This window comes from Amphibalanus amphitrite, unplaced genomic scaffold (genome assembly GCF_019059575.1).
Source record: "Amphibalanus amphitrite isolate SeventyFive unplaced genomic scaffold, NRLGWU_Aamphi_draft 000176F_arrow, whole genome shotgun sequence".
Taxonomy (NCBI): Eukaryota; Metazoa; Arthropoda; class Thecostraca; order Balanomorpha; family Balanidae; genus Amphibalanus; species Amphibalanus amphitrite.
The window spans coordinates 108,147-131,804 of NW_024881671.1; the positions used below are offsets into that span (position 1 = coordinate 108,147).

At 48.4% G+C, this 23,658-nt stretch overlaps 3 protein-coding genes across 3 annotated transcripts; 1 reads left to right on the forward strand and 2 right to left on the reverse strand.

Moving 5' to 3' along the window:
- Positions 1-1,168: 1,168 nt before the first annotated feature.
- Positions 1,169-4,095, reverse strand: LOC122383898 (S-antigen protein-like). Its single transcript, XM_043370755.1, has 2 exons — positions 2,939-4,095; positions 1,169-1,181 (listed from the first exon to the last, which is right to left on the reverse strand). Exons 1-2 carry the CDS (start codon positions 4,093-4,095, stop codon positions 1,169-1,171), a joined length of 1,170 nt encoding a protein of 389 aa, XP_043226690.1.
- A 4,030-nt stretch (positions 4,096-8,125) lies between these two features.
- Positions 8,126-16,394, reverse strand: LOC122383918 (charged multivesicular body protein 3-like). Its single transcript, XM_043370789.1, has 5 exons — positions 16,215-16,394; positions 15,161-15,221; positions 10,139-10,318; positions 9,635-9,849; positions 8,126-9,287 (listed from the first exon to the last, which is right to left on the reverse strand). The coding sequence occupies exons 1-5, from the start codon at positions 16,257-16,259 to the stop codon at positions 9,138-9,140; spliced, it is 651 nt and encodes a 216-aa protein (XP_043226724.1). The 5' UTR covers positions 16,260-16,394; the 3' UTR covers positions 8,126-9,137.
- Positions 16,395-16,705: 311 nt separating this feature from the next.
- Positions 16,706-23,466, forward strand: LOC122383892 (DNA replication complex GINS protein PSF2-like). The gene is made up of 5 exons (XM_043370738.1): positions 16,706-16,842; positions 21,154-21,374; positions 21,548-21,685; positions 21,845-22,006; positions 22,761-23,466. Exons 2-5 carry the CDS (start codon positions 21,156-21,158, stop codon positions 22,803-22,805), a joined length of 564 nt encoding a protein of 187 aa, XP_043226673.1. The 5' UTR covers positions 16,706-16,842; positions 21,154-21,155; the 3' UTR covers positions 22,806-23,466.
- The last annotated feature ends 192 nt before the right edge of the window (positions 23,467-23,658 follow it).

Sequence of the window (23,658 nt, forward strand, 5' to 3'; positions counted from 1 at the left end):
TAGTATCCATTATGAGTCTCACAACTTGTATATCTCGGATTTTTCCTAAAGGTCATATGAGGTCAGGTCATTTTCGTGACCTCACCATTATAAGTCAATGGGGAAAAATGAAAACTGCTATTCTGGCGCCGGGAACGATCTCCAACTATCTCAAGCACACAGAATCGTGATTTGATGCACTCCTTGCAAGGTTAGATGCGTCACTTTTGCAATGTTGACCTTCCGTGACGTCATTTATGACGTCATCAAGGTCATATTAGTTTTTCGTCAATAACTCTTGATCAAATTGAGCTAGCGAGTCGAGAAAGCCACCAATGGACTCCGGAAGACCTGCCGAATCGAATGATATGCGACATGACCTCTTTCGACCAACTTCGTGACCTGGGGGTGCTGACCTGACCTTGACCTGAGGTCAACACCCCAAGTTGACCTGACCCGGACAAAAAGTATATCATTCGACGCGCCTGAGCGAGGCGAACACGATGCTGCCAACATCGCGGCTCTGCGGCCGTTTTTTTGCGAAGTTATTCACCCAAAACTGAACCGTACCCTGGGGCACTGGACCTGACCTCAGAGGCCACCGGTTGACCTAGGACCTTAAAATCGGGTACCAATCTCTGCGTCTCGTAACGGCGCACACGCTCGTTTTTTCCGCGACGCGCTAGCTCCAGCAGGGACGAAACGGCGAGGGGGGGGTCGTACCCGCCCCCCCCCCCCTCGGCCGGCGCGTATGTAGAAAACCAATAGGTCCGGCGAGGGTTAACAGGCTCCGACTACGATAAGTGATAACTCATCCATTCGGTATTCGCAAGTTGCGAACTTAAGACTACATAATATGATTATGTGCAGCGCCAGCAGGTGTTGACTGTCGAGAGTAAAACGGCTGTTGGTGCAATATTATTAGCATACTAATCATTGATTGCATCACCGAAATGTAGCGTAATACTTTACACAGCCACTAACGGTCTCCTTCTGTAACTTTGTAATATCACAGCTGCTGGTGAACAGCTGCTATCGTTTTCCTGAAGCTAGGGACCGGCTGGCGGTCCTGAACTGAGAGTGGGGTGCTCGACGGCGGTCATTAGCGACACGTGGAGACCGACTGACGCTGTGTAATCGTGATGGATCAGCAGTGAATCGTGATGGATCAGCAGTGAATCGTGATGGATCAGCAGTGGACACTGCAGACGGGACAGCGGACAGATCAGTCGCGCACGTTGTCCGCTGCTGGACAGGGAACGGTTCTTGGATGCAAGGGTGTCCAGGGGACAAGAAGAGCGTCGCCGTCCGTCATATAGAAGTTCGAGTCACAATAACAAGCATGGCCTTATTTCGGTTTACTTCCAATGGTACAAGGAACATTAAAATTATGTTGAAATCACCTTTCCAATGTCTACTTAAATGACACTTCAAGGGAGCGCCATAGAAGTTCGCAAGAGTCATGAATATAAAGACGTCCTTGAGGTAGGCTGGCTGGTGTTACAAGACCGCGTCTTCATGGCGCTGCAGCCGTTAACACATTCCCATTGTCAAATTAAACAAAGCTAGGTTGTTCTTTTCTGTCACGGTGGAGCATGTGACCCACTTTGAAGCTGGTTACAGCTCTAACGTGAATGAGATGACACCACTGTTGTGCAACATGAGATCTCTGCGTGTCAGCAGCCTCTGGAGTCACGGTAACGAACCAGTGACGTCACATACCGTGACGGCTACGTACACAAACAATGTGACTTGCATAACACTCATTTACATTTAGTTGTAGTAAAAGAGTAGCTCTACATACTCTAGGATGTAGCAGGTGTTAGGTGGATTGTATTTCAGTGCATGGCTGGTGGTCACTTATGTGTAATGGAAGCAACAAAACGAGATACAACTATGGGCGTAGGAACAGGGGGGGGGGGGGCGGTGGCTGCATGCTCCCACTTTTCAACCATTCTTTTCAGTAAATTTTTTATCATTCAAATACAAAACTGAGAGCAGGAAATGGTTCAGCAAGGTGAGATGAGCACAAAAGTGAAAAGAATTTCTTCATAGGAGTATTGGGGCTCCCGCAAAGTGACATTGAAGTTTCGCTGCCCCCACCCCCACACACACTTTTCGTGAGGTTCCTTTCCTACGTGCATTATACAGACGACAAACACAGTACCTAAGTCAAACGCTGCATTTTCAAAGACCAAAATAAATTACTGAATTTACCAAACCAATAAAGTTGTGTAAAGCAGCGTTGCGGTCGCACTCGGCGTCAGTAACGTAAACTGTAACGTTTGAAAGGTTCATGGCCCATGGGTCTAAAATATGCAATATAGCGCGGCCTTTTGCCCTCAACCGATGCAACACACGGAAAATAGGGCTATGTTGTCCAGCACCAGCAGCACTGGGTGGTAAGTAGGTAATCATGTGGCTAAATGAAAACGGCACCGAACTGAAGCGGTCACGCTGCAGTGTGCTACCGGCGGTCAAGGTCGCTGGCGGGAGAGCGCGCAGCCGAAAGACCCCACTCTGTTCAGAAACACTCATTCGGGAATATATAGGAAAAATATATAGACGACGCTGTTTGACTTACATGTTTCCAAGTGACAGGAGCTTGCGGGTGCTTAGAGCTTATACTTTGCAAACCTCGGATTTTATTTCATGAAGGTCACTTCAGGTCAGGTAGAGCACACGATAACTCTTTGCGTGTTTGATGTCACCTACGACGCCACCGAAGCTAACTATAACTATTTCAAGTAACCGTAATCTTTTGTCAAGAACTCCCAATCAAATTGCATATGCACGAGCGGGGCCCAAGGAAGAGTGTAGGTCACCAGCTAGCGTCGGGTACTCACCGCGAGACTCGAGGACCTTCTGCAGACCGGCGCGCTCCACCAGCGTCAGGAAGCGCAGCAGGCCGAGCTGGCGCAGCCGGTCGGTCAGCGCCGCCGGCTGCTGCAGCACCGGCTGGTCGCTGCTGGCCGCCGCCTGCAGCTCCGTCTGCGGCCCCTGCTCCTCCACTCCCGGGCCGGCCGCCGTGCCGACCTCCACCAGGTTCGAGCTGAGCTCCGCCAGCTCAAGCCGGGCCGTGGCGCCGCCCGCACCCCGCGGAGAGATCAGCTCCTCCTCGGCGGTCGGCTCGCTCTCGGGACGCACGTAGGTGGCCACCTTGTCCGAGGCTTGGCCCTGCGGCGGCAGGTAGCGGTAGCCGGTGTGCGGCGGAGACGTCGGCGGCCGAGTGTGGACGATGGTGGTCGAGTGGGTCGGTCGGGGAGGGGACAGCGGGCCCGCAGACGCTGGACCGACCACAGTGGTGTACGGAATGCCGGGGCCGGGCAGCCCGGTGGTCAGGGTGGGCAGCACACCCGTCAGGGTCTCCCGCGGCCCGACACCCACCGTCGTCGAATGGTAGTGAGAGTGGTAGTGGGTGTGGTGGTTCAGACTTCCTCCGCTGCCGGAGTGACCTCCCGTGCCTTTTCCGCCACCAATGTGACCTCCGCTGTGACCTCCACTGCCTCCGGGGTAGCCGCCGGTTCCCTTTCCTCCAGTATGACCTCCGCTGTGACCTCCATTGCCTCCCGGGTAGCCTCCCGTGCCCTTTCCACCGCTGTGACCTCCACTATGACTTCCGCTGCCTCCGGGATAGCCACCGGTTCCTTTCCCTCCAGTATGACCTCCGCTATGACCTCCGCTGCCTCCGGGGTATCCGCCGCTGCCCTTTCCTCCGTGACCGCCGGTGCCAGGGCCGCCTGGGTAGCCTCCGGTTCCTTTTCCTCCACTATGTCCCCCGCTGCCAGCCGGGTACCCTCCGTCTCCCTTGCCTCCTCCGGTGCCGGGGTAGCCGCCGGTGCCTTTGCCTTTGCTCGGCGGCCCGTACGAGTTGGAGGGCGGCCGCGGGCGGACGTTGGGCGGTCCGTACGTGGTCTGCGGCCGCGGCGGTCCGTAGGTCAGCGTCGGTCGGATCGGCGGTCTCGGGCGCGGAGGACCGTAGTGAGACGGCACCTTGCTCGGTCCCGGGTACTTCCCCGAGTTACCTTTGTCCTTGCCCTTGTTGAAGAACGGGAAGAAAAAGGCGTCCGCCACAGAGACGAGGCCCAGGGCCAGCAGCACAAGATCGCACCTCATGGCCGTTCTCCGACAAAGTCCGAGGAGCGTTACACTGAAGACGTCCCCTCAGCCCGACGCACGACGCACAAGTGCCCCTGGAGTCGGACGGAGGCCGCTGGTCGACTTTCATCTTCGGCCGGCGCCGCGCGAGGACGACACTTTTTCTCTCGATGCAAGCGGGGCGCGAATTACAAAACGGCATCCGGGCCGATACGGCGACGGGGCGGCGTCTGCGGCGCCGCGGCGGACGGGCCGGAGAACAATACGCGCTGGGTGGCGCAAAGTGACGCCGCGCCCTCCCCAGTAGCCGCGCCACGAGCGGCGCGCAATCCGTGCGAAACGGAAAACGAAAGTGCGCCGTGCCGCGGCCTCGGACGACACGCCGGCCAGGTGGGCTGCACGTGCCGGCACGCGCCCGGCGGCGACAGAGGACTGGTAATGAACGCCGCCTCACGGACCTGCCGTGTACCGCCGCAGGCTACCTGGCAATTACACCGTCACCGTGTCGACCACGTGACGAAAACGGGGCAGCGGTGGCATCATCTTGGACAGATGCGTGGCCAGCAGACCGCATCGACCCCACATGCAAGCGGCAATTATAGTGTCACGATGCAGCTTCTTACAATGGGATTCAGAACGCAGTGCGTTAGCGCCTGGTCCTGGACGTGACCATCGTTCATCACAACGCACGCAAAGACACAGAATGAAAGCAAGGAATGGGTTAGCAGGGGCGCGGGAACTACAGACTGGGGGGGGGGGGGGCACACCATAATAGAGATCAACCTAGGGTACCCCCAAATCTAGTTTTCTCACCGGTTTTAGGCCACATTTTTCATCCCTTGGATTTAACCCGCGCGGGGCTGGGGTCTCCAGCCGAACGCGCGGGGCTGGGGGGGGGGGGGGTAAATTTTACCCCCCCCCCTGTTATCTCCCGAACTAATGGTCCGATTTGGAAAATTCAAACGCCAATCAAAAGCTCTCATCACGAACAACTAAAAACTTGTACTTAATTTAAAGTTTGAGGTCAAGGTCAAGGTCAGGTCAAGGGTACAAATTGCAAGTTTCTACAGTATCGGCCTTGCACCGTAGTTGCCGAAGAATGGAGTCATGGACTGAGACTGATCGCCCAAAACGTGTTCTTAGGCTACCAAGACAATATTCGTTGCATACAATATCATTCAGAGGTCAAGGTCAAGGTCAGTTCAGGTCAGGTCAGGTCACCAAAAAACAAAATAGGTATAGAAAAGGGCATGTGCGACACATGTTTTATGGGTCATTTTACTCATAGAATTCAATAGGCACACTCAATAAGTGATATGGACCACCTCTGGATGAATTTCAGGTCGAGGTCAGGTCAAGGTCAGGTCAAGTGAGGTCAAATTTTGAAGTTGGTTGTTAAGGCCTAAAAAGGTGTCTATCTGATGCAGTTTTTCACGGCGAATCGAATGGTGCTATTTTTGTTTCCGTACGAGGTCTAGAACTTCCAAAAAAGTCATTTTTCAAAAATTTTGTGTGTCGTGACGTCATAAAATTTTGAATAACTCCCATATTTTTGAACCGATTCTTCTGAAATTTGGTATGTAGGTGCACATAGACCACTTCTCTGACATATATTCCGGTTTTTTTGATACTCAAAATTTTGGATTTTATAATCATTTTCCCAAAAAAGTCAGTTTTTTTAAAACAAATTTAGGCCAAAATCCAAAATTTTCAAAAAACCGAGATAGCCATTTGATAGACAAAGTAGAACTACGTATAACCTTCTTTGTTACGTCTTGATTCCTTTAAAAATGAAGATGTTAGCGGCGTTTGAAATTTTGCCGTTTTTGAGGCGAAAATGGCGAACATGACGTCACTAAAACGTCAATTTCTCAAAAAATTTCCGACGGATTTCGCTCAAATTTTCAGGGAACGTGTCAAATTGATGTAAGAAAAGGTACTGAAAGTTTGGTGGCGCTGCGCGCCGCCGTTTTTGAGATATTGCAAAAATTCGCGAGGGGGGAGTAAAATTTACCCCCCCCCCAGCCCCGCGCGGGTTAAAAAAAGAAAACATTTGCAAACAAAGTGTGGTATTCCGTCTCAAAGCTGTGGGGACATCGCCCCCACGGCCCCAGAACTGGGGGGGGGGCAAGCTGCCCCCACTGCCCCCCCCCCCCCCCGACTCCCGCGCCTATGTGAGTTAGGTATCCTTTCCGCGACAAGTGATTGGTGCCACACAATTTTTTGTTATTGCTCGAAACTCCTTTAGGAAAAAAGGCTGAACTTTGGAAAGCCAGACATTTTCTTTAGGCCTTCGCTTTCTTTGGTCTTTCGCTAGGACTGGGGGAAATGACTCTCATGAAGTTATCCTAGCAATTTGTGAGACCTTTGATTAGGAGATTCAACTCTCAGGTAGACTCCTTATCCCAGCAACTTCAGAGATCTTTCGCTTGGAGATAAAACTCCCATGAAAGAGTATATTCTCGACTCCTTATTCTGAGATTTTTTATCAGGGTAATTTTTCAAAAAAATAATAAAATATGAAAGTCATCAGAGGTCAGGTTGGCCCCATTACTAAACTTCGTCTCTGAGAAAAGGTACAAAATGAGAAACTGTTCATGCAGCGCCAAACATTTGGCACCTTATCATGTACCTATCATGTTATCTCAGTAGGTATAAAGCACATGGAATTGTGATTACATGCCCGGTTCCATGGTGCATCGAGTTTTTTTTTTTGCATTTCGAACCTTTTGTAGTGTCATATAACATGCATGACCTCACACAGGTGATAAGTTATTTGAAGCCATCCGAATGTTTGACAATATGTCCGCAATTAACCGAGTAAGCGAGTCAGAAAAAACGCACCAATGAACTCTCATCGAGCTGCAAAACCGAATGCTATGCAGCGATATCTCCCTCGCCCAGCTTCCAGATCAAACCGGCTTTGACCTGGCCCTGAACTGACGTCAACACCGGAGTTGACCTTACCCAAACAAAAAGTAGATCGTTCAGCGGGACTAGACACTAAGAACGCAATAGTGCCAAAATCGTTGCTTCGTCGCTTTTCTGTGTAATTATTCACGGATAACCGGACCATGACCTTTGGGTTTTTGACGATCTCATAGATCGCTGGTTGGCCTGAGATGCTAGACTTTTGTCATATTCACTGGTCCCGTGACGGCAAAACGGCAAGTACGCTGACTGTTCCGTAAAATTATCAAACCTAGTGCCCAAACAGCGAAAGGGTTGTAACCCCCCCTATGCAGGGGTGTTTTAGAAAACCGATACCCCGGTACGGCCACAGTTATAAGTCATAACCGATATGTAGTCAGCCCCTCCTCCCACAGTCCCACAACGTGGGGCCTCTGGTGCGCGGGTGGCCGAACTTTCCCGCTGCTCCACCGGCGGCGGCGCGTCATATTGGTCGCCGCCGGGGCGACAATTTGTTGTTACAATGGCGTCACGGTCCAACAGCCACGGCGTCACACAGCCGCCCGAACGGGGCCAATGTCTGTCCCCGCCGCGGCGTCAACTGGACTTCGAACAAGGGAGTGTTAGAGCGAGCGAGGATGTTACTCGTATTGTCCGTCGTATAGCAGAGGAGCCGCAATAGGGTGAACGCTGGGAGATTTCAACAATAACGACTCAGCGTCTGGCAATAGTTCAATACTTTCCCGGCCAACAGTGAAAAGTCCTTTGACTAGCAAACAGAGTAAAAGTCTCCATTAAAAATCGCAATCAAGGTGTTGGAGCTGACGAAACAGTTTTGCATCTTTTCAAGACCATAATATATCGGTGAGGATTACCCGACGATCGTCGATTGAAAAAAAATGCCTACAACAATCCAGCCCTGACCCGGCTTCTGACATTTTTCACAGCATCGTCTGGTGAGCTTGCTCGTCTGCAACCACCACGAAACACAGTCTACTGCTCTAAGTAGATGGCGGACTTTCTTCACGGAGCTGAGGAACATTACAGCATCAACAGAATCTACACACGAGCGTCGGCTAAGCCCCTGTCATGGGGCTGCGATTGAGAAGTCCCACAAAGCCATCACCAATCACCATCATGTATCCCGGTTATGTATTCACCGCTAAGAAAAATGGTTTACGCCTCCGATGAGCAATGAAACACTTAAACTGGAGATAAAAGTAGTCTGTATCTCAATAATTTCCCCAAGTGTAGGGAATTTGATATCTATTTTTGGTGGTTGTGTTATATAAGTATGTCAAGTTCAAAATAGTTTATACAGCAGCTCTATTGCATAATTAAACACATCTCACGCAACTAACCAATCCCTTAAAACGTGTTTGTCGGTCATAACCGATCAGTTAAAGAATAACAAAATTGATCAAGTTACAGCATTGAATCAACACCACAAAAAGAACTAAACTATACACACTCCGTAACGGAAATTGATTCGCAAATACGCCCACTACGAAATTTCAAATATGAAAGGATGCTACAGAACATGTGCAGATCAAGAGATGCCTACTAACTGGCAGCAAAAAGTGACTCCCAAATGCAGCAATTAGCGCGACCTGCCATCGCTCGCGCAGTATCACCCAGGAGGGGAGTGAAGAGCGGCTAGTCTCTGCCACTAAATCACCACTCCTCGGACCGTTTACGAGACCGCAGCGCTCGGCGGTCCGAGTAGCAGACAGCACTCGCTCGCTTCGACAGCACAGACCGCACACACACAGATAAGGCAGCCACAGCCCGGACCACGGAACCCTCGACTGAAGGAGTCGCCGCACCATTCACTGGTGACTCGGCAGCGCCGCGGGTCCCAGGCCACACTAGATTCAGCGCCAAACTGAGAAACAAGCAGAGTCGTCCCCAGCAGAGCGGTGCCGCCGCCACATCCCGGCACAGTTAGTCTTAGAGCGCACAATTACGTCGGTAGAGCATGGACTATGGCGGACGAGAGTCTAACCAGCCGCGGCGACAGCGAAATTCACAGAGAAGACCGTTCTCAGTATGCTGCTCAGAGCAGCGCGCCTCACACTTCTGTCGTAACCCACCGACATGGGTGTGTCTGACCTGTCGCGCCCCAGTCCGGCGCGGCGCGTCCCCGGTGACTAGCTCCTCAGCGCCTGGAGCCGCTCCTGCATCTCTTCCAGCTCCTCTTCACCCTCGGACTCCTGCGCGGCCGGCTCGGCCGACGGCAGCGAGTCGCCGACCGCGTCCGGCGCCCGGCCCAGCTCGCCCTTGGTGATCTCCCACAGCACCTGGCGGAAAGGCGTGGCTAGTCAGCTGCTGGCCTGCTATACGCAACACCTCCTGACCAGTATACAAGAAATGATAACCTAACCAGCATGGGGAGTAGACAAGCTGTATTGACTTTAAAACTATCCGGTCTCTATCACAGGGATCAATAAAGGTCATAAGGTCAATTCGGGCTTTGAACGGAACAACAGTTTGAAGGCCAGGCCAGGAAGCTAATATTTCCCAGGTTTCTGTGAGGCCTTTAACACTCACTACTAGGCAATAGAAAATAAGCTGCTGAGACAAGAGAAACAAACACAAGAGAAAGAAGATAATAACAACGCAAAAGACAAACGGACCGGGCCCCCACCTTGTCGACCTCCTCCTGGGCGGCCTCCTCCAGCTCGTCCTGGTCCTCCAGTCCCTCGAACGTGTCCTCCATCATCTCCTCCAGGATGCCGGCCTTCATCATCTCCTTGGACATGTCCTGCATGGTCTTGGCCACCTCTGGCACTTTGACCAGCTGCTGCATGGCTTGCATCACCTCTGTACTCTGCGACATGGCGCCCGCCACGCGGATCTGGGCTGCAACGCGCGGCGCACAACGCTAGTCAGAAAAGCGCACAGCAATTATTATATTGTTCAACGAACACAGTACATTGTCATGTCTGGTCAATAGTCAATGATAAGACATAGTGATATTTAAATAAACTTTTCATGCTCCTAGATAACATGCGATTTTAGGGACCCCAGACTTAAAATGGCATAGGAGTCATTAAGTGTCAATATGGCGTTATGTTTAAGAGTTACATCATTACAAGCATACTCCAACCTCGATAAAAAAGTGCCGAACGTGCTCGAGTGCCACACCTACCGAGCTGCTGCTTCATTTGCAGCGACACCGAGTTGATCTGCGCCTTTGTGGTGTAGATACGACTGATAGCCTTGCGCGAGTGGACCACTTCCTTAGCCAACACTGTACACACAGACCGGTCTCCCTTCTTTGCCGCCTCCTTTAAAGACCTCTTAACCTTTTCCTCCTCCCGCTGGATAGCTGAAAGCACATGAATGCAATCAACATATAACACCTGGTTTAAAAAAAGAAATACTTATACTACACAAGAAAATCGACATAAAAACAAGTAAGCATTAACCCGCGAGTTGCGGGGGGCGGGCGGTCAACAGTGATGCCATCCACATTTTTGCTCCATTCCAAGATCTCGACCAGAATTTCCCAAGATTCTCGTCTCGAATCCCAAGACTACCCATCGCATATCCTTAGGAGTACCCCAAGTAAATCCATAGCTTATTTTGGACATATTAGTGTGTTTAGTATTCAACTTTCTCTTCTTCGGGTCCACCCTTGTCCTTATTGGCGTATTTACGGCAGCTAATGTACCTAGAGGCCGGGGGGAGGGGAGGGGGAGGGGTTCGATCGGACTCCTACAGCTGATCGGTTCCTGCATATAAGAGCTTCACGAAAAATTAAGATGCTGGCCTAGACAACATGAAGCCGGTGGTATCTGATATTATGGTCAGGTCATTCGTTGACCGTCAATGGTGGGTCAAGGACCCAAAACACAAAGTCCGAATCTGTTAGAACTTCTTGGAAACGAAGTCTGTGGCATTTTGGATTTATTTCGAAATTTGTCTCGTGACACATTTGGAGAAGCTAGGGTCAGGTGAGGTCAGGCTGATTTTAAGTGTTTTCCACCACTGAGTTTTGAAATATGGGCTCCAAAACAAGCTCTTAAAAGCTTATGTGAATCCCGAAATCGAAAAGCCTATGCTGTGAATCTGCGCGTAAGCCAGTGCCCGCTGGGGCCTATGAATTTTCAAGCCGACGATGGCGAGGGGGTCTAAACGAGGACCTAGCTCGTCCCCTGGACTATATAGTTACAAGACGTCAGCAGTGTTGTGAAGGTCGCAAGGTTATGCTTTGATTATTTTTGGTCCAGCAGAGCCCAGAGGTCAGGTGACCAGACACTTTTCCGAGGTGAAAGACAAATTGCCCTTTGACCAAAATGCCCAAAATGACCTAAGTAGTCGGCGCGCCCTAAAGCCCCAATTAACAAACAAATTGCCCTTATTTTGGTTCGCGGTCAACGGATAAGCCTCCTTAGAGCAAAACCGTAAAATGAAACGCTTTGTGCGGGAGCCGCTTTCTGAAATATTTTTTAGGCATGTTTGTAAAAGCTTTTCATAGCCACCCAACATCATGCCGCCAAACCACCCATCCCCGTTGATCGGTAGTTGGAAATTAAACAAATGAGCGCCAGTTGCGAACAGCGACTGAAAGATGCTACTATACCCATAACAAGTAATGGTACAAAAATAATCCTGCGATCTCGGGAAGATAATGCCTGCTAGAAACATCGCAAGCTTCGTCCGTTACTTCAATATGTTTAACCCTCGCACCGACGGGGGGGGCGGATATCCGCCCCCCCCCCTGAGGTTTTTCGCGAATAGCGGGAAAACCGCGGCGCGTAGCGCCGCGAAATTTGGTATGACTATAACCTCATCAATTTTACACATGGTGTGCAAGTTTGAACCTCCTACCTTTAAAGGTCAGGTCACCAGGTCACTTTGAATGACCCAACCTCAAGTCACTTTTTTGCAACTTTGTCACCGTGCCAGAGCTACAGTAGATGTCGGAGGCCTTTGAAAGTCGCAGGATATTATTAGGTCATTAGTAGCTACAATTTGTTCATCTCAGAATTTTGATATCGGTGACCTAAGGTCAGGTCAATTTCGCGACCTCCCCAATATAAGTCAATGGGGGAAAAATCAACTCCCTGTTTTTACCACTAAAACGGGTCGGAATGGCCCCATATACCATACATGACTTCATATACGATCAACCTTCACTACCTTGAGCCGAGGTCTGTTTTGCTGTTGGGCAGCTGTGAGGTCATGTGACGTCATCAAAGGTCACCAAAGGTTTTTGGCCAATAACTCCGTACAGGAACAAGATACAGACGCGTGGATGGTCTCATTGTGTTCAGCTCGTCAAGACGCATCGAATGATATACATGATGACCTCGAGGTCACGTGACCTGAGGTCAACCTTTGACCTTGACCTTTCGAGGTCAACATATATATCATTCGATGCGGATTGACGAGAGGATCACGATGATGCCCTTAGTTTGTTCCTATCTTGACTAATTCGAAAGTTATTCGAGAAAAACTCACCATATCTAGCGCCGCCATTTTGACTTTTTCGACCCCTGTGACGTCATCTTTGACCTGACCTGAAAATGACCTTAGTAAAAATTGTAGATCTTGGCCGTGCGTATCCGATGCCGTTTACCGCTTGTCGCTATCTTGCTTCGTTCTCGAGATCTCAGGGGGGGGGGGGCGGTCATCCGCCCCCCCCCGTCGGTGCGAAGTTGGCGCAGACCCCCGTCGGTGCGCGGATTAAAGGAAATAGTTCACTTTTAACATGGGATTTTGAACTGGAATAGCAGTTTCGTAGCTTGAGCTGAGACTAGCACAAATCAGGAGCTTTTACGGCTCAACGATCACCCTAGACGAAGATATTCCATTTCTCGTTCCGAAAAGAGTGCCTTGCAGAGGAATGTGTGCCTTGCACAGGAATGCAGCCACGTCATCGTCAGCCAATCAGCATGCTGCTTACAGCTAGGTAATGCAGCATGCGTAGGTTTGAACTACGCAATATGATTGGTCAACGCGTAATAAGCTTCCGCGTCAAACATTATTTTACATAGAATATAGTTCATCCTATATTAAAATATAGAAAATAATTGTTTTTACAAAAAGGTTTTATTTTATTTTCTAATTATTTTGAGTATAAAAAATCGTAAATCCATAGCAAAATACTAATTTCAGGAAAGTGAACTGTTTCCTTTAACCGTCCGTGAGGCAAGTCCATCCTAAATCTATTATCGACCAAGGAAAAAAGCATTCGACAGCATGAGAAGACAAAGTGAAATCAGCTTCTGCCAGATCCCAAGATATGCAGTGCAAATCACAAGATCCCAATGTTAATGCTCAAATCCCAAGATCTTGGGACAAATCCCAAGGAATGGCATCGCTGGCGGTCAACGCCCCCACTTTTTTCGCCGCGCCATAAAAACGGCGCGCCGCAGGCGCGCCAAAATTTAAGTACCTGTAGGGATTGATTGCAGTTTATTGTGACAAAGTTTCAAAAAATCTGTCGGAATATTTTTGAGATACCTATCGAGGTTTTAGTGACGTCATTATTTGAGTTTTCGACCAAAAACGGCATATGTTCAAAAAATCATAAAATCACAGAATAGACATACAGACATGCCGTAAACGCCATTAGACCGCCAATACCATGAACAATCAAATGGCTATCTTCGATTATTGATTATCGTTCCGCATTTTCCAAAATCTTGAACTGAATCTTGGCAATTTCTCGTGACTACTTTACGACCATGATACATGCATTTCTTAAATTGAACTTTTTGAACCAAACACGTGCACATATGATAAAATGAATGTTACCATCGTATTCTACGCCCAAAATCACCTATGGAACATGTGTCATAGGCTGCGAATATCAGTTTTGATTTTCGGGGATATGTGCCTACCCGGTTGACCTGACCTTGACCCTGCGGGCCTGACCTATGCTTGACTGACCCCTACATATGGAGCTGACACTCTTGTAGGCCTTATATGAAGGATTGTGCACCGTTGTGACAGAGTTTATGACGAGAGGCGCCCATTACGAAGTCCTGTCCATGCTACTGAAAGCCCGATTTCAGGTGTTTGACCTGACCTTGAACTGACCTGTGACCGCAAAATTCAACTTTAAAGTACTAGTCTGAAGCGTCTCGTCGCGTTCTTTCGATTGCCGCCTCGTGCGTTTCGCTGCGCCTTCGAGATATCGGCTGGGGGCGTGTTTAACGCCCCCCCCCCTCCCCCCAGCAAACGGCGGGTGGCGAAATACCCCAGCAACTGCCGGGTTAAGTGCAAATTTCTGTGAACAGTAACACCCACTCAACTCAAATTATTTTACATATTTTGCAGTTGAGCATAATTTTTCAACCCTTTCATGAAATCCAAATAACTTTATCTGGAAAACTACAAAGCCTCTCACAGCTAGCTAAAACTACAGGGGGCCTTGTTAACTACTGGATGCAATCAGCTCGCTGGCCAGCTGGCGACGTACAATAGCCAATAAAAATTGTTACGTTTGACTTTGATATATTGTACGGTTATCGACCCTCAATGCATATACAGAACAAAACAGACAAGAAATGCCAGAGCCACATGGACGATTTTGGAACAGAGGGAACTCGAAAGGATGTTGGCCCTCGGGGAGTGCCCCGAGCCGTAGGCCAGGGTAAAGATACGTACGTCCCGCCAGAACCCCCGCCGCAGACGATTTCGAGCCGGAAATATCAGAAGGAGACCGTTCTCGGAGGAAGGTGAGACGTCCCGCCAGAACCCCTGGCGTAGACGACCCCAACACCAACCAGCACGGGGGCGAGGTACTTATGTGGCGAGAGCTAGTGTCCAACTGACCGCCATCCCGGTCACCGCCCCGACGTGACCTCGTATGGGTCATACAAAAGTAAACTGAGCGGCGAGCGCTCATTGGTGAAGGCCAAATGACGTCATTGGCCCAAGTAATGCAAATCCACATAACAATATATAGATATGAACAGTGAACACGGTAGTATATGGACATTAAAGCGTAAAATGGCACTAATAGAAAAATTTATAAGTCAGAGTGGGTAGATATTTTATCTTGTATAATGAGCAATGATATTTGACAAGCTCTGCTATCGCCACCATACTGTGCAAACTGGCAAATAATCCAGTTAATAGCATGGCCTATCCCAAGAACATCTTGTGTAGTGCATGGATTTTTTCCAGTCTAAAAATAAAGCAGCTATCAGCTTACCTCTAATTTGTCTATCAAGTTGATATCCCTCTTTGCGGAGTTTCCGCGTCCATTCTTGAACCTGAGAACATTATATGGCTTGGGTAAAACATGCATATTTGACACAAAAGCCAACTTTGGTATCTTACAAACCTACCCAAACCTGTAATCAGGCAAATACAGTGGTCTGGTAAAATAAAGATTTGGACTTCTTTGCATTTCAATCACTCATTGGCATAGGTTAATTCACCGTTCCGTGCTTCTATCCTCAGAATGCTGAAATCCTTCTCCTCCACGCCGAAATCCCCCCTCCGCACTGGACAGGCAACTTTATCTCATGCGGGCTACTCCCTTGGAGCGGCACCGCTGCTCCCGAGAGAGCGCACCCCGTAGCCGGGTGCAGTGAGTGCCTTGGGGCTGGGTGGCCTGCAGTGTCCCAAAATTGAGTTTTGTCTTGGGTGTCAGAGGGGAAAATTGCCCACCAAAAAGAGGGGAGAGAGTGAAAAACTGCTGATTCGATTAGATCCAAAAAGAGTGAAAAATGACAAAAAAACGTGCATTTTATTCTGAGGTGTAGGATGCTTGATGCTAAACCGGGCATCCACACAACTGCTCTTTCTATAGGTAAAAAATCTAGGTTTTCTTGGTTGGGAGTGAAAATTGTTCTTAAAAATTGGTGGTGAGAGTGGGAAATAAATTTCATTTGGATGTCGTTTCCCACCGAAATCGACAAATTTTGGGACATTGGTGGCCTGTCCTCTGGACTCACTAGGGTGCCTGCCCAGACCAATGTCTCCCCCTATATCCTATCATCCTTCCGGCTCTGAAATGGTCTCATTGGACCGAAAGGGCCCAACCCAACAAAACAAAACAAAAACAAATAGGTTAATTGCTTCAATCGAACAAAATAATGCATGGGTCTGACAATGGTGTGCCTAAAATTTGGATATCGGCCCCTCATCCTAGGTTTTAAGTCTCAAGTCTGATCTCACTGCAACTGAGCATGAGCATGGACCGACGTACTTAATTGATCCACAAGCCCAACACAAGCCGCAACCGATACCTAAGGGCTTACCTGTTCTTTCGGGTCAGGTTCTTTTGATCTTCCAAACAAACCCATTATTGAATCCCTGAAACCTATCTTGAATACAGAAATAACACAAATATCAAAATAATTGGCCACACCTTCCACCAAAACATCGGCGACAATAACAAATAAATAACACTGTGCGCTGCCTCCAGTGTAAATGCCATAAATGCCGCATGCGCCAGTATGGGAAAGCTGAGCTACCATATATCATAAACAATTTTTATGCAGATAATAATTTGAAGGTTTTTGGCAAAATGATTTTGAAATTGTTTTCAAAAACACGTCAAACATGTTTGAAATATAGTTTTATCATTATGTTAACTATTTGTTGAAAAAGAAGGACAAATAATTGCAAACAGGTTCTTTTTCAGTCAATGGGAAAGAATTATGATCATTAGGTTTCCTAACTTTCCTTCAACTGCATTTGTTCCATTTCTGACGATCCTAAGACAACTATCCCGCGCGCGAAATGTAAACATCCCATTTTGATCAAGTTGGATCAAGTCAATCGTGATGCTGGTCGCGAGCTGTGTGTTATAAGCTATATTCAACGTCTAAATAATACGAGAGAAAGTTTGCTGGTCTTATATTGCTTCTATATTGAATTAAGCAGGTGAGACATAGATGGCCTTGGGTGAGACATCTTTTGGGCCGAAGAATGGGCCAGTATAATTGTAATTCTGCGATTTCCTTGTTTTACACCCTTAAAGGGACACTCCCACCTTAACATTAGTTTTGAGTTGAGATAGCCAAATTGGTGGCCATGGCCTGCAAATACCGGTTTGGGCACTCACAACATCGACAAATGCTTTAATTCGGAGATATGGAATTTCAAACTTGCAGTTTTCGGATTCTAAGGGGCTAGTGCATTGGTATGCCCCCTTAGAATTTGTGACGTCAGCGGAGATCTAACGATTTTTAAATCTTTTACTAAAACGTTTGGTAGCACGCGGTGGTATATGCTGCTTTGCGCGCAACAAATGCCGCACTTTCAAATAAAGTCGCTAGGAACAGCGGAGATCCCAAAAAGTAAACAAAAGTAAATGTCTAATATCTTGAAAACCGGTGAATATTTTTCGATGAAATTTGGTAGATATTCGTTTTCGCTCTTTCTGAACCGAGCGACATCACTTTCGCGCCAATTCATTAACTTTTTTGAAGGTGGGAGGGTCCCTTTAAAAAAGGCGGACGGTGAAAACAGGGCGCGGCAGGGCAAATTCAGTCATGTCATGATGTGATGATTAAAAGTTATTTCCCTCCCAATACCCCAACAGTATAATTGTTACGTGCTTTGTGCAAGCGAATTTCGCGAGCCTTGATTAAAATGCCCTAGGCCAGACTGGAAAAAAATACACGTAATGCCAAATATGTGACTGTCATAGTGGCGAGACTGTGCCGGAAATTTCAGAACACGTCCGGCATATCTTTGCAGGCACCTAATTCAGATCATTGCGGGCGCTGAATTTTTCTGCGCAGGGTGTCTGCAGAATTTTTAGGTGAATGGTGGTCACCAATTTTCTTTTGTCAAGCTGGTTGATCTAGTAGCAGTTTCACCCTGTGGGCTGTGGGCAGCTCTGGAGAAGGTTTTGGATGAGATATCCCCCGGTCCCCCCTGCCCCGGTGACCGGTCATTGCATGCTGTGAATCGTGAGCCGCCCTGAGTCTTATTCAGTGGAGGAGCTTCTGCCCCGCGGTTGAGGCCTCCACCCTCAGCGCGGAGATGGGTAATGGGTATGGAAGACCTTGCTGAACATTGCCGAGCTTCGTGGAGTAATCCTGCAGTGGGTTCCAGCCTCCAGGCGGTTCACTGCGGCCTGCGGGATCAAGGGGAATGAGAGCGCGGGCGACCTGGCGAAACAAGCGACCGCCCGGCCCTCAGACGCCCGCTCGCTGACCCAGGCGGCTCATTGTGTGGCCTGGCGTCAATGGTGCAACAACTTGTCCGAGTCACTATTCAAGCCACTCTTCGGGAGCACGCTGCAGCCCTCATCCTCGGATGGGACCGAGAGGACGTCGTTTCGGTGCACCAGATGAGGGCGGGCCACTGGAGCCGGCGGAGCCGCTCATTCCAGTACCTGCACCTGATCGGCCGTCTCCCCTCCGCGGCATGCCAGCAGTCAGTGCCCAAATAAGCGGTGCCCCGCGGCGCTCTGCGCCGTTTGCCAAGAAGAGGCTGATGCACCGTAGTACGTGCTGCTCCGCTGCCTGGCCCTCGCTGGCGCCCGCCAGCCTCGAACACACCGCTCTGCCGATTTTAGTGGCCCTGGAACTTCCGACCCGGGCCTTGTTTCACAGCACGACGTAAAGGCATGCTTATTGTGTAATTGGGTTTTCATGGAAGCATCAACCAATTCGGACGCTCAAACACGGGTCACTGCCTGATTGATATAGACTTGGTGGGTATATGTGCTCACGTGCTTTATGTAAAAGTGGCTTAATTTTGGCACAAATAGACACCCAACTTTCGACGCAAGTCATGCAGAAATTTCAGCGCAAAATCGCTTACGCCGAATTTCGGCGCATAAGGGTCTCACGTGCATCCGGCGTAGTGTGTGGATGTTTTCCAGTCTGGGCCCCAGGCGCCCTCTTGTTACCGTCCACCTTAAAAAACATAACTGAAGAAATTCACAAAACAAAAACATAAAAAGAAAGAACACATCGATTCCGGCATGATGGATAACATGAGCCTATGATACCATGATTATATACGGCCATGACCTATGGTTCAGCACATCCAGAATATCATTCTTCACCAATTCTTTGTCAGTTTTTACCTGTGCCTTGCCTGTGCCCCAGGCAACGAAACGTGGCACGTGCACGCCTGACCCAGCTAACAGGAAACGTTACTACAACGTTGTCACAACGTCGTGTTTCGGTAAGTTGCGAAATTACGTTTTAATTACGTTGTAGCAACGTTCTGAACGTTGTGAAGCCATGGTTTGGTCCGAAAGTCGTGGTAAAACGTCGTGACAACGTTTTATTGGTACGTTGCAGCAACCGCGCACTTGCAGCATTATATTTTGATAATGCATGGTCACATATATGGCCATATAATGCATTTCCTTTGACTTTCAATGCGCATATTCAGTTTTCATCGTTAAATTTGACATATTTTAACACTTGGACTGTTCACGTTGTCAGCTGGTGGTCGCCAACACGTTGTTAAAACGGTTTTTCACAACCTTGACATCATAGGTACTGAATAATTAGCGGTGTTTTTACAAGTAAATTCTGATACCTTTCTCTCTCTATCTCTCTCTAATATATATATATATATATATATATATATATATATATATATATATATATATATATATATATATAACATGTGTAAATTGCAAAGCGTCATTGGCATGTTTTGCAACATCACAGGCGGAGCTAGAGGCTTGCAACTATCCCTATGTAAACGCGGCTGTTATCCGCGGCTGCCAGCAAGCCACGCGGGCCGCCACTCAGGCGAACGGTGGCTCGCGCCCTGACCTCGCCTGAGGGGCCGTGACGTCAGTGTCACCGGCCGGCGTTCAGAGCCAGCCGGCCGAGCCGCAGTCTACGCGGCGCGAGTGAGCAGTGAGGGCCGGCGGCGGGTGCGGCTGAGATAGCTGGAAGATGAAAGATAGCGCCAGTTGTCTGCGTTTGATGTGATAATTGCTTTGACTGGTAAGTCAAAGTACCATTTACGAGTAGCATTTGCAAGATTGTGCCTTGTAATATCGTGCGGTCTAGGCTAAAGTTCATTGTAGCTCTAGCCTCTAAGGTGTTGACATGTTTGATCTAGCCTGTCGCACTGTTACGGAAAGTGGTGCAGGTATTTTTGTGATTTTTCCATGAATTGAATGTCTGATTTTCCCTCATGTCTTCCCGCAGACGTCCTGCAACTCGTCAGCGCGCCTTGTGGCAGGCCTACTGTCGGCAATGCGGTAGCGAAGTGGCTGTCCGGAAGCTGCGACCGGAACGGGGGGTGCGCAGACCGTCTAGTCAAGCACTGCCAGCTGCCTAGGGACATCGAGGCCGCAAATGAGCCGGTGCCTAACGGTCCGCCGAGTGATCCTCCCAGCGAGGGTTAGTGAAGAAGTGAACTTTCTCCAGTTCTGGCGTGCTAGCGGCTAGCGCTAGAGCCGGTAGAACCCAATTCCCACGCCCCCATGGGGGCGCCCCTGGGCCCCATGCCCATCACCGATGCCGCCGCCGTCGTTTCTTGTGTAAATTGACCTGTGTGCTGTATTGAAATATACACTTCTTACATGCCTTTTTTACAAGTCTAGAGAACGGGAAGAGAGCGTCGGAAACACATTCTGAGTATGTTGCGAACACGTTGAGAGGACGTTGCGAAAATGTTTAGGACGTTTACTCAGGGTCGCAGGGACGGCAATACGAAGTAGCGACAACGTGGTTCGTACGTGACAAAAACGTCGCAGAGACGTTGCCAAAGCGTTCTATACTCCTTGTAGTCACGTTGCAGAAACGTGGTGACAACGTTCCAGAAACACTGTTGGTACGTTACAGAAAACATTTCATAACGTTGGCGGGACGTTGTAAGAACGGTTTTGGGACGTCACGGCCACGTTACAGAAACGTTGTGATGACATTCAAATGCATGGTCGGATGACGTTGTCACGCCGTTGTCTGGAGTCTACAAAATTACGTTGTCACAACGATAAATCGGGACGTTGTGGTAACCATTTGACAACGTTTAAACAACGTTGTAACAACGGCAAATTGTTAGCTGGGGAGGTGCGCCCAGTCCCCGGTTTGATTGAAGTGCACGCCTGCAAGTACGAGTGCATGCTTGTGTCTATAATTTGCACGCCTGGCACGCAGTGTTTCAGTGAACATGCTATCAGAGAGGTAACAAGCGACAAGAGACACTTATCCATCACTGTTGTATTCCTGCTTATTTTCTTGTTCTGTTGCATTTCATTTTCAGATATGATCTCTCCAGAAGAGATGGAGTTTCTGGCTGAGTTTGGGGTGCTCACCATCATCCCAAACTTCCAGCAAGAGCAGCTGTACCTGATAGGCGGTGATGTGGGACCGTTTCGGCCGGCCCTGCCCGTGGAGGTGCCTGTTTGGCTGGCCGTCAACCTGCGCCAGCGCAGCAAGTGTCGCATCGTGCCGCCCGATTGGATGGAGGTCGACCGACTGCAGGTGCGGCCCGCTCTTACCATCATTTAATATTTTGTCCCACACTAAAATGCTATCATAAATCATACTCGTCTGTTCTTATTTTATAACCACTAAAAAAAAATGGTGAGGAGTTTTTACATAAAACTAGACTTTTCTTAACTTCCGCAATTCTAACTTTGTGAACCTGCCAACAGGAGAAGAAGGAGGAAGAGAAAAACTCTGCGCACTTTACGCCGATGCCCTGCGAGCACTATATGGAGCTGACGCAGCTCATCATGGACGTGGCTGCCGGAGACGTGCCCAGAGCCGACCAGATCCGTACTATCATCAAGGTAGGAGCCAGGAACGAGCGGTGAAAACAGAAACGACTGCTGCCTTGGGATTTGATGGAACCGTGGTGTTCTGAAGTGTTTTTAAGAGACTTGTATTTGCGCGACAGAAGGGATGAGCCGTTGGTACTTGTGTGTTTATATACGTTTTTGATATTACAGGACATTTGGGACATTCGTGTGGCGAAACTGCGATCTTCCGTGGACGCTTTCCTCAAGTCCAACTCGTCGTACGCGAAGCTGGACCACCTGACTCTGCTGGAGCTGAACACAGTCAGGCCATTCCTGAACCATTCACTGGACCAGCTGTACCGACTCAAGAAGGTGAGCACTTCAAATCAGATCGTAGATATTCAAATAACATTATCGAATTTTGACAAGTTTTAAAAACAATAAATCTCATCAATCACACTAACATGAGTGCAATGTCCAAAATGACTATTGGAAGGTGCGATGAGATGAGGGATGGAAGTGAGAGTAAGAGGTGAGAATAAAATATGTGTATCTAACTCGTTATTACGAGTGTGTTCTACATCTACGAAAATGATGTCTTGCTGGAATCTACGGCGATAAATTTTAGCAAATGACAGATGTGATATAAAAGTGCATGTAAGGCCTTTACTTTTTAATTCATTTCGAAATGGATAAAATTGTAAGAAATTACCCATTCTAACAATAATTTTTATGTTATACATTTTTTTTACAATTTTATCCATTTTGAAATTAATTAAAAAGTTAAGGCCGCATTTTATGTCACATCTACGGCGATGTTAATTGGCTGTTGTCGGGACCGTAAAGTGGGGCTATTTGAGACAGTGGGGCTATTTGAGACAGCATTTAAAATCGCTATAAAATGAAGAGCGTTTGATTTTTATGTGATATTTTTGCTCAGGAAGGTGTGGAATCGAGCAGTGAATCGCCTGAGCAAAAATTAAGCATAAATTTACAACGGTTTTTATTTTATAACAATTTTAAATACTGTCTCAAATAGCCCCACTGTCTCAAATAGCCCCACCTTACGGTACCAGTATTCGTTTTCCGTGTCACTAACTCTGCTGTGTGCGTTTGCGTTCGCCAGGATACGTACCGGAGTCTCACAATGGACGCAAGTCGAACTTCATGATCAGTAGGAACTGTGGACATCATTACTTTGTGCGTGAAGTGGACAAACTCTGGAGGTTTGTTCTTGGAACTATTGCGGCTCGTTATTGAGGGGTTCCAATCTTCTAGAATAACGACCATCTCTTAGTTTTCTCAGTCCTGCGTCGCATTGGCCATCAGCGAGATCGAAACAGGCTGTCCATCGCGTATGTCATAAGAAAGTACAAGGGGAAGCTCGTGTTTTCTTTTTTCTGCGTGGCTTTGAAATGCATTGATGAAAACAAAATGTTCAATCAACTGTGAATTGCATGTCATCATCATGATTACAAAATGTGAGAAAAGTGACGTACTTGGTACAAATATTGTCCATTCCTGACAAGCAGACGTTGAGGTTTCTTACTGAACCCCAGACACTCATCTCTGTAAGCAGACTGTTGTCAGTTATGTCCGTTTGCATTAATGAGCGTGTCGACTGTCGTGCATTCCAAGAGGCTTGGTAATTGCAGTAACAACTTTGCAGAAATGGTGCAGCCTTCGTACTTTGTGTTGTAGTTAGCCATATGGAGTATGCTTGTATTGAACAATGAATGGACATCTCATTGATGACTTAAAACCATCAACGTCTGGCACTCATGGAATATGTGAAGAGCGATATAACGAGGGGAATATTACCGAGTCCGGCAGTCGTTTCCGGGCCTTGTTCTCTGGATATCTCGCCCTCAATCAGGGAGTTCTAAGATGACAGCAAAATTACCGTCGGTAAACGGAGCAGCGGATCGATCCTAGTGAAAATGTTACTGATCGACAGAAATTCGCCATCTCGAGCACGCTGCTGGTGGCTGCTGGCATATCTTGGAAATTTATCTATCTGAATT